Source organism: Pimephales promelas, chromosome 13 (genome assembly GCF_988280905.1).
Source record: "Pimephales promelas chromosome 13, fPimPro1.hap1.1, whole genome shotgun sequence".
Lineage (NCBI taxonomy): Eukaryota > Metazoa > Chordata > Actinopteri > Cypriniformes > Leuciscidae > Pimephales > Pimephales promelas.
The window spans coordinates 13,891,287-13,902,180 of NC_142781.1; the positions used below are offsets into that span (position 1 = coordinate 13,891,287).

A 10,894-nucleotide genomic window follows, 5' to 3' on the forward strand; every position below is an offset into this window, starting at 1 on the left:
TTCTCGTCGTTTGATAAACTTAAGATTGAGCCCCTGTAGTCACTTGGACTATTTTAACGATGTCTTTAATGACTTTTCGGGGACAGCAAGAGCCAGTCTCTCAAGAAGCCTATGGACTGTATGCAGGAGTGATCTTAATATCTTAAATATCTTAATTTGTGTTCCGAAGATGAACGAAGGTCTTACGGGGTTGGAACAACATGAGGGTGAGTAAATACTGACAGAATTTTCATTTTTGGGTGAACTAACCCTTTAATGAGATTAGATGAATGTCATCTGTGAACCCCCAACACACCCAACTCTCCCTATCACTTTAAAAAGTGATGCTCATGGTGTGTTTTGAGGTTTCAAAACTAAAGGAGTGTGAGTCAGACTAAATGTAGGGATGGTATTGACTGTTATTGAAAATAGAAGCCATTTGGATACATTGCTTTACACTGTCTATAACAAGTAATCAAATAATTGGATTTCCAAGCTTCGCCGGGATGTCTGTACTTGTTCAATTAGATTCTTTTGCCATACCTTGAATTTGCATTCCACCCAATCAGATTCTCATTCTCTTGAATTTCCTCCCCTCTGCCTTTATCTGTCTTTGACTAGGATTTCGGAAGTTCATAATTCAAAGGTTGTTTTGTTTTTGTTAGTTTATTTTTCATTATGTGATTGTGTTTATATCTTTTAGTCCTCCACTATGGCCAGGAAGTCCACTCTTCAGAAAAAATGGAGGAGTGCTCTTACAAGGTAATATCCCTTTTCTCTTTCTTAAAGACTCCATTATATAAAAAATGGAGTTTTGTTGCTTTTAGTTCATGTCTATTAGCTTTGAAACCTTGTAGCTTTTGCAGATAAACGGGTATGATGATGATTAGCCATTTAGTCGAATCTGGCTCTTGAGGATCATATGGGCCGTCTCTCGCCGGTCTTCTGCTTCCTTTTTCAACCGTTCTATGCTTAGGCCTGTGTCACTTTTGATGGTGTTGAGTCACCACTTTTGGCAGCCTCTTTTCCTTATTCCACTAACATTGCATTTTCCAAGGCCCGCAAATACCGGGACGAATATCAGCACGCGTTTTTCAACGTGTTTTTTGTGTTCACACCCAAGCGATTTTCGCTGATGATGAGCCGAGTGAACATGCAAATTCATTCCCTAACATTAGATGGCGCCGATTTGCTCTGCAATACGACTCCATAACAGTTCTCTTTAATCAAGATGTTTGTAGTCGCTGTCGCGTTTGTCATATAGTTGTTTATGTTCTAACACAAACAGCAGCTCTACATTCATCTTGCCTTGCATATTCCTTCATCTTATTTCTTCCTGGCTGTGTAGACGGCGACGCTACTTGGCGTATATCTTCTTCCCCGTTCCGAATGTGTGCTCAGCAAGACCGTTTTGTGTTTGAGCGCCCCCAAGTTGTGTTTTACTGCAACTTCAGAAGCTCCAAACACATGAGCAAAAGCGCCAATCTCATTGGTTCGGATAGTTTTTGACACAGCGCGTCAAACTAAAAAAAACAACCTGAGGCGTTTTTTTTTTTTAATGATGCTTTTACGCGTGGCGTTTTACGTGTCAGTGTGCACACTCACATTGGCACCCTTTGTTTAGTCACAAGGCGTTAAACGTCGACGAATATCGCACGCGAAATTCGTCCCGGTGTGAACAGGCCTTTAAGTGACATCTCGGGTATATTACAGTTTATAAGTTGGGGTCAGTAAGATTTTTTTCAGCGTTTTTGTCTCTTAAATTAGACTTTTAAAGTTCTATTTTAATCTATTAATTTGAATTTTCAGCATCATTACTCCAGTCTTCAGTGTCACATGATCATTCAGAAATCATTGTAATATGCTGATTTGCTGCTCGAGAAACATTTCTGATTTATTATCAATGTTGAAAACATTTGTGCTGCATAATAATTTTGTGTAAACCGTAAAACCTTTTATTTTTACATTTAGATTCTTTGATAATTTTTACATTTAGATTCTTTGATAAAGAAAGTTCAAACGAACAGTATTCATTTGTAGAATAAGTAGACATTTAAAAAAAAAAAAAAAAAAAAAACGTTTTTACTGTTAATTTGATCAATTGAATGTGTCCTTGCTGAATAAGTGCTCAGCCTGCACTACACAGATTTCGTCCAATCAAATGCTATCTGGAGTGAGAATGTCAATACCACCACCATCTGGAAAATCATGTTCATGGCTGTGATGTAGCCTATTAGCCATGTAAAACTGTTTTTTTTTTTTTTAAAGATGACAAGTCCTTTGATATGTCCCACCCAAAGAAATATATTTCAATACAGGAAAAATAAAGTGATTTCATGCAGCCTTTAAAAGTGCCTTGCAAGAGCTCCTTGATTTTGATTTATAAAAACAAACCCCTCTATCACACAAATAGCTGCTTTGCGCCTACAGATTACCTTTGTAATGTCTTGGGAATCATTATTTTTTTCCCACTGATTCTCTCATTTCCCACAACTGCTCCTTCATCTCTCTCTCTCTCAGTCCATCTGTTTCTCTCTCCTTCACTCCTGTTGGTGTCCCAGCCGTTTAAATGTCCATTCGATTCCAATCAGGGTGCTCTCTTTCCACTCCACCGCTAGCAGCTAAATGGAAGGAAATGGATACATTATCTGTCTGTAGTGGCTGCTCTCTCCTTCTCGTCTGCTCTTGATAATGGAATAATGGAGGCAGAGCCGCTTGTGAAAAGTGTCTGAGCAAGGCTATTGGCGTTTGACTGATGTGAATGTCTTGATGGCTGTCTACATAAAAGCAAAGAGCTCACTGTGTGTGTGTGTGTGTGTGTCAAGTGGTCGACTGGACAGTCTAAGCTCAAGGCCGCTTCACTTAAGCTTGCTATAGCCAATGTCATAGTGCTTACAGTGTGTGAGTGTCTGGACACCTGTGAAGGCTGTCTAGTGTTAGTTTGTCATGTCTCTTAAAGCAAGTTCACCCAAAAATTAAACTTCTGTCATCATTTACTCGCTCTCCAGGGATTAAAGGGGGAATTACTTCCCATGTGTTTGCCTGCTGCAAAACCGATACCGATTATTGACCTTTCAACAAATCAGTTGAGCAAACATTGCATCACCTAATTAATATTGACGGTGATTTGGTTTATAATGTGTTCCTCACAGTTTTCAGACCGTTCTATTGTCCAGCTCGCTCTCATGTCGTTCCAAACCTAAATTACTTTCTTCCATGAGATGTTTAGCACAATGTTCATGCTGCTCTTTTCCATGCAAATAAAATAAATAGTAATAATTCATACAACACATAGAGTACACCTAAAGTCTTCTGAAGCCATCCGATAGCTTTGTTTGAGGAACACATGATAGGATTTTCATTTTGGGTGAACTTTTCTTCTGTTCTTCAGATTTAAAAAATAGTCTGAAACAAAATCAAGAGGTAACTGACATAATATTTATCATTTTATTTTGTTTTTATTTTGTTCTATTTAGGAACCAAGTTGGAAGGGTCAAGGGTTTTATTGAAAATTCCCTAATTTGTCCAGGGACATCCAAAACTTGGATAAATGGGAGAATTTTAAAAAATATCTTGGAAAAGATAAAGATATAAGGATAAAGATATTAATAAGTCATGGCAATTTATATATATATATATATATATATATATATATATATATATATATATATATATATATATATATATAAAGCTCTAAAATATTTTATTAGGTAGAAAATGCTATTTGTGAGGAAAAAAATAATTCCACCACGAAACTACTGGAAATGTGTGTTCTTGTATCTGCTGTGATCACAGCAGTGTAGTCCAGTATTTGTTATGTGTGGTTTATGGGATGAGTTGTAATGTGGGGTTTGTTTTTTGGCAGTTCCACAGAGAGTGATACAGCACAGCTCACGTGTTGCCGCTCAGGGGCTCTTTACAGTTATCAGACCCCTTCCTTTGAGTCCTGTGAGCAAGAGGACCACCGCTGTGAGGTTAGTATCCTCCTTGGTGTTAAATAAAAATAGTTTTCTAAAGTGCTATTATGCTATTTCAAAGGTTCGTGATTTTAAGTTTTGGAGGTCTCCAACAACGTTCACATGTATTCAAAAACACTTTAATTTTCTTATAATATACAAACACATCACCAAATTTCGGTAAACTGTAAACTGAGTCAGTCTCTCTAAACTCCTCCTTTCTGAGAGCCTGCTCTGCTCTAATTGGTCAGACGGCCCAGACTTATTTTACTCACAGTGCGTGTCAAGAACCAAACACCCATTATCATATCTGGATTTCAGCTCTGAAGTCTTCCTCCGCACTTGTTACACAGTGATACGAACAAACAGTAATGATGGCGTTTAGTTGGTTTTACCCAATCAATTCAAGTCCTCATTGTTTGAAAGTGCCGAAAACAGGGTCTTCTCGACATGTCGACAACATGAACCAAACACTTCCATGCCTCAGCTACTACTGCAGTGTTTGAGGGTCAAAGTTGACGTAATCCGCGGGCAGTCAATGAAGGACATGGGCTGGCATTATGCAAATGTATGACGTTGGTATGTAACAGGAGGTGAGACTGAAATTGCTGACGACTCGTTTAGCAGTTCAAAATCAATTTTTGGGAGACAATAACTTTATTTGTTGTGAATTTTGATCTATAAAACAGACCTTTTACTTTGACAACCAGCTATATTATACAATACATGAAGCAAATACTACAATAATACCACAATAACACTGTTTTCAACTCATTTAATTCATATAAAAGGAGCTGACAGAGGAAAATGACGCACTGAAATATGCCAGACTCTTGGCAAAAATACATTTATGCCATTGTCGTCTTGTTTTGAGCATACACCTCATTGAATTTTGTTAGATATATGCTTAAAACAAAACAAAAGCTATTTGACAATGTAGCTTTAGCAAATTAGCAAATCTCAAAAATGGAACCTACCTAAATTCCCCCTAATTGATTTAGAATTTTAATTTCAGCCATTTATTGGTTTTCAGCCATGTGTATACCTTGAATAGGCAAGTCATTTTGAAATTAGCGTCTGTGTAAGTGTAATATATTTAATAACGATTCCCTCCGTATTAACAGATCAGCCCTGGGCGACTATCTGACACGGGGTAAAAACAGTCTGTGCAGCGACTCTCCTCCGCCCAGCGATGACCAACAGGAGGACCACACGTACAGCAGCTCCCAGTCCCCCAGCACAAAGGGGGACATCACTTCCCCCCTCTCCTCCTCCCCCACTCAGGGTTCCCTCTCTGCCCACAGCCACGGTCAAGAGGTGACGGTCACTGAGGTCAAGGAGGAGCAAAAAGACTTCCCGCTGGACGCTTCGCCACCTCCTTCCCAGCTGCTCCAGCGCAGAAGACTGCTGTGGACCAAAGGCCACCTACGGACCCCTGGTGACACACTTCCCCTGAAGAAGAGGAGGGCAGGAAATCTCCTGGTAAAAGAGGAGGAAGACGAGGAGATGAAGGAGGCGGCGGGGTCGTTGCTTCACCTGGCTGGAGTGCGCACCGGTTTGAATAAAAACGCTCAGCGTGCGTGTAAAGTTCAAAAGGAGCTGAAAGAGGAAGCCAGCGATTAGCAATGAACGAAAACCCCGCTAACACAGATCTAAATACTTCTGTTCCAGGAAATCAGGTGAATTCTAGTCAGTTGTTGCAATATCAATAAAATCACCGTTGTCCCTTGTTAAATTTGATTTCCCGGGTGAAAGGTTCTCATGTTCATGTTGTTTTGTGTGTGTGAATGCGAGCGTGTGTGTTTGTGTGCGAAGAGGGAAAAAAGCCATAGTAAAATTTGGGTCATTTGTGTGAAAAATGTTTGTTTTTGAATTCATCAAGCCTACGGAACAATTTAAAAGAATTAATCATGTTGTAGCAATCCTTCTGGTTCACATCAGAAAGCTGAACGGAGAGATTTCCTATGCTGCTCTCGAGTGTGCCAAAGATGAAACCTGTTGATGAAAGTGCAGCTAATCCATGCACACTTAGTAAGACCAGTAATAGTTTCAAAAAGTAGTGATACCGACCTATGACAAAAACCATCCGATGAATATTTGGGTCAATGACATGATAGTCATTTTTCTTGGTCCACATCTATCGATTAATTAAAAATGCTTTGAATTTCGAATGGGTCAAGTAATGCGTTACAATATTAGTAAAAAGTAACTAATTGCGCTACTTAGTTACTTTTACTTTTGGACTACTTTTTCTCACCTGGGCTTCCTTGTTTGTTTTTTAATAACAAAATAAAACCAAAGGTTCTATATTTGGCAAATGTAAAGTCCCTTTCACACCAAAAGTGAAATGAATAAGCCTCGGGCTGAAGGAAATGCAAATTACTTACCGTATTTGAAAAAGTAACATTTTAAAAGTAATCTGATTACTTAACTCATGTTACTTGTAGTGACATTATCTTTTATTTTTTATTATTGTTTCTTAGAAATAAGAAACATATATATATATATTTATTTAAATTAATAGTAGTAAAATATTTCGACAAAACTGCTCAACAATATTTGAAAAAACTTTTGTCGGAAAAATCTAAGTCCTGTAAGAAGACCTGCAGACTTGTGACTTTGAGTCAAGGTCAGTTAAAAAATAATAATTAGGAATGGTATTTATCTTGAAAAATGTATTTCATTTCTTAATAATGAATAACGTGCGTTTTCATGTACATGTACCCAAGGTGTACGGAAATATATTCTTCTTTTTGTATTAATGTTAAATTGATGGTTACACCATATGACATTTTAATGGTGAAAATGGTGTACACATACAAAGAGTAGGCCTACATTTCTCCTTAGCATGTTTTAAACTCGATTTTTTTTTTTTACTGTTGTTTTATGTTGGACACTCTGTCGTTGACCCATTTATTTATTAAGCAACAAATGTTTTGTGTATAATGGCCTGTGTCCAATGGATATCAAACATAAAGGTCAAATGCAATATGCCAATTCTCTCTTAGATGTCTGGTTTTCAAAACATGTCTGGTGTTAGTTCTTATTTGAAGCACACTAAAACTAATCTTTTAATTATGAAGCAATGTGTCAGAAATGTCTATTATGTTGCCGAAATGTTGGTATCTTTTTTTCATTACAATCCAAGCAATTTGTCCTATCAGGATAACACTGTAAAAAAAAAATACTCCCTTTTTTCCACAAAAGGCAGTTTTTGCCTGTTTTTCAGTTATTGCATGGGTGCTTGTACATAAGAAGAAGTATTTTCTTTTCTAAACGAAAGATCATGTAAGATAGATATTTAGCATGAGGCATGGCTTATTTTCTTACGAGAAAACAGAGAGGCGTCTCTAAAAGCGTAGGTTTCTTTCTTTACTCAATTTTTTTTAATCGTATCTCTTCTGCGGCAGACAACTCTTCCAAAGGAAGGGACTTCGTGAAAACCCATTAATGAACAGATCTGCCTTGTATTGAATATCAGGTGAAACTGATCTTGCCTTTTTCGTGGTCCTCAGTTTGGTGGTCCTTTTTCAATTCATTGATGTAAGTGTTCAAATGTTGTTAATAATCAGTGTTGGATGACCTATCACTCTGTACACCCTTTAAGGTTGTGCTTGGATGTCTGTTCTGTTCTTTTCGTAATGGTTCGATACTCTGTTAAAGTCATTTGCATTGTGCAACCTGCAGCGTTGATATCATAAATTGTACTGAAATAGTTTGACAAGGAATTAGAAGTGGCTTTAGGATAGTCCCTTATTAGCGATCGACCATGGCTTGCTTGTCTGTTTCCTTAATATTTTGTTTTTTTAATTACCCATCCCTCATGAACTTGAACTCCATCTGTGAAACTGAATGTCCTGTTGTGGTGGATGAGCCTGGCTCGTCATCTGTCAGCGTCATACATATGGTGCGTTCAATGTCAGAAAGATCGTAATTATGAGGTGAACACAGATTAAACTCCAGGATGTCGAAAATACGAATTGAAAGCTCTGGATTTTCTTTAATGCTGCCTTCACGTGCTATCGTAATTATCATAAATACGTGTTTCCTAGTTAAAAATTGGACATGATCACCGTCGTATTTACCACTGTGAAATTTGGAGATCATTTTGAAAGGCGGGCCATAAACTTTAAACATGGCAATGCTATTGTGCTGTTCATTATTCGTTTTTTTTCCTCAACAACATCGCCTTGTCATTAAAGTAGCACATATTCACATAGGCTACAATATGCTTAAAATGATATCCATATTATACACAGTGTAAATAGCCTGTATTTCAACCAAATTCCAGAATCGTCAGCAAACTGGTAATTGTTTAGGCTATCGTTGTCAATGATTGGGATGCTACATAAAATTTTGGCTTTAAGATTTTCCCAATTATTGGGAAGGATTAACCTGATATCCTCCTTAGATTCTGTTCTTTCAGACTACAAAGCACTTGTAATCGACAAGGTCGTAATCACGAGTTCAGAAGTGGGAAGTAGGAAATTTCCGATAGCATGTGAATGCAGCATGCCCTGATCTTTACAAGTTGGGGCCTGTCAGTGAAAAACGGTGGCACAATACTCAGGTATTTAGCAGTGACATTGTCAGGCTTATTTATTTACAACAAGATAAGCTAACCGCCTGCACAAAATATGATAGCATTTGAATATAATAATGTGTAACAAAGTGCACAATAGCTTTATAAATCAATTAAAAACATAAAAAAGCAAAACACAACTGATGCACAATCTTTGTTCTTCATTTTAGACGTAGAGTTTAAAGGGATAGTTCACTTTGAAATACATTTTTGGTATGTTTTAGCTTACCTCAAGGGCATCCAAGATGTAGGTGTCTTTGTTTCCACAGTATTTTCGATTTTGATATTTTTAGGTCAAACCGTTCTTGTCTGTCAGTCATATAATGCAAGCCTATGGTCCCCACCTCAAAGAGCATGCACAGAGAAGTCCAAATTAAACATGATTTAATGACTCGTAAATGTAAGTACACACTGATGGCCTAAGACACGAAACGAGCGGTTTGTGTGAGAAAACGAACAGTATTAATATCGTTTTTACCTCGTGTAACCACAGCCACTTCTAAGTGATCTGAGGGCGTGGGGGCTTCGGTCTGAGCAAGCGCCTGAAGTGATGTCTCGCGCAGTTGCGAAAATAATTCAACGTTGTCTGATCTATCGAAATCGTCTTGCATTGCGATTTTCTGTATGTCTAAATATGTTTAGATCTTCATAGTGAAAGGTAACACTTCTGAAATCTCTGTGTAAACAATGAGTGACGTATACGCGCGAGAGATCACTTCCGGCGCTTTCCAGCGCTTGCGCAGACCGAAACGCCCTCGCCATATAAATACTGTTCGTTTTCTCTCACAAACCGCTCGTTTCGCGTCTTAGGCCATCAATGTGTACTTACATTTACGAGTCATTAAATCATGTTTAATTTGGACTTCTCTGTGCATGCTCTTTGAGGTGGTGACCATAGACCTGCATTATATGACTGACAGACAAGAACGGTTTGACCTAAAAATATCAAAATCGAAAATACTGTGGAAACAAAGACACCTACATCTTGGATGCCCTTGAGGTAAGATAAAACATACCAACAATTAATTTCAAAGTGAACTATTTTCATGTAGTTTATTAAAAGGTCACTGCCATCTTGCTCCGACGCAAGTAACTTGAAAGTACCTGACGTTGTAAAGTCGACTTACAAACTCGTGAATACGATCTTCCCAGTCAGGCCTTGAACGCACCACCGCATCTTTCGCGATGTTTACACTCCACTTCCGCTGTATGTATGAAACGCTTTCTGAATGTTATGCATCCCTCGCGGGAGCGGAGCACAGATATACCGTTTTCAGTCCTTTGAAATACTCCAGCACGATATATTAGCACTTTTTAAAATATTAAAATAGGACTATTTGTCTTCGGCAGGGGGTCTAGGGACGGAGCGGCACTGTAAGGGTGAGTACAGTGTAAAATAAGTAACGTACGGCGAGATGGCCCTACTTTATTTGATTTGCATATATAGGCAATAAGCTGCTGCTACGGTTTTGCTTTAAATTTATGCCAGTCCCATAATAATATGCCATTTTTTTTGTGCGTGTGTACCAATAAATAACTAACACGATTTCTTTTTAACTGATTTAATAGCAAAGATTCATACAAATCCATGTAAGAGAAAAGGGGGAAACAAATATGCATGAATTATTTATTGGAAAACTCTCACTGCCTCTGAAATTATATGTGAAATAATATAAGGGTTTTTGTCAATGTTGTTGATGTTGTTTGTTTTTGCCAAATATGTTTTTGCCCTTGTACTTCCATAAGTCAGTAGTGGTCTGATTATGATTTTAGAGCACAATGGAATCATAATGAATATGTATTCAACCAGGTCTATTTTCAATACACTCAGATGCCAATGCTGTACGAGTATAAAGCTGTCTATTTCCTTGGTGTGCAATCATATTGCCAAAGAACAATATCAAACTATTTCATCAATACGTGTAAATAATCACATTGTCTATATGACAATAAATGTCACATCATGTTGTTACTTTTCCACATATTTCTCCTGAAACTTAAAATAATGTTTATGTAATGTATTGTCTTCCAGTTGCAATAATAAAAAAATATCAGAGTTTTAAATGAATAGTTGTTTTGATTTATTTGGTTTAGTCCAACCGTTATCAGAATTTGAGTTCTACATTCCTGAATTTAAGGATTGTATATATGATTATTTAATGCATCACCACCTTGGTAAAGAAACCATTGCATTTTTGTCCTCACTTTGTCCCGTATACAAAGGGACCAAATGTCCCCACAAAGATAATGCCAGTCATTTTTAGGTAGGGTTATGGGATAGATTATACAATTTCTACAGTATAAAAATCACTATGTCAGAGAGTCCCCATAAAACATTGAAACACAATGTGTGTGTGCGTGTGTTCTTGTGTATATA

General features: G+C 37.6%; 1 protein-coding gene across 2 annotated transcripts in view; it reads left to right on the forward strand.

Annotated features, from left to right (window-relative positions):
* Positions 1–10,581, forward strand: part of ches1 (checkpoint suppressor 1) — a 38,599-nt gene extending 28,018 nt beyond the window's left edge. For both annotated transcript variants that reach the window (XM_039693521.2, XM_039693522.2), the window contains exons 4-6: positions 683–741; positions 3,845–3,953; positions 5,060–10,581. In XM_039693521.2, coding sequence (XP_039549455.1) covers positions 683–741; positions 3,845–3,953; positions 5,060–5,558 — 667 coding nt within the window. In that variant the 3' untranslated portion in view covers positions 5,559–10,581. The remainder of the gene's footprint in view (positions 1–682; positions 742–3,844; positions 3,954–5,059) is intronic.
* Positions 10,582–10,894: the final 313 nt, after the last annotated feature.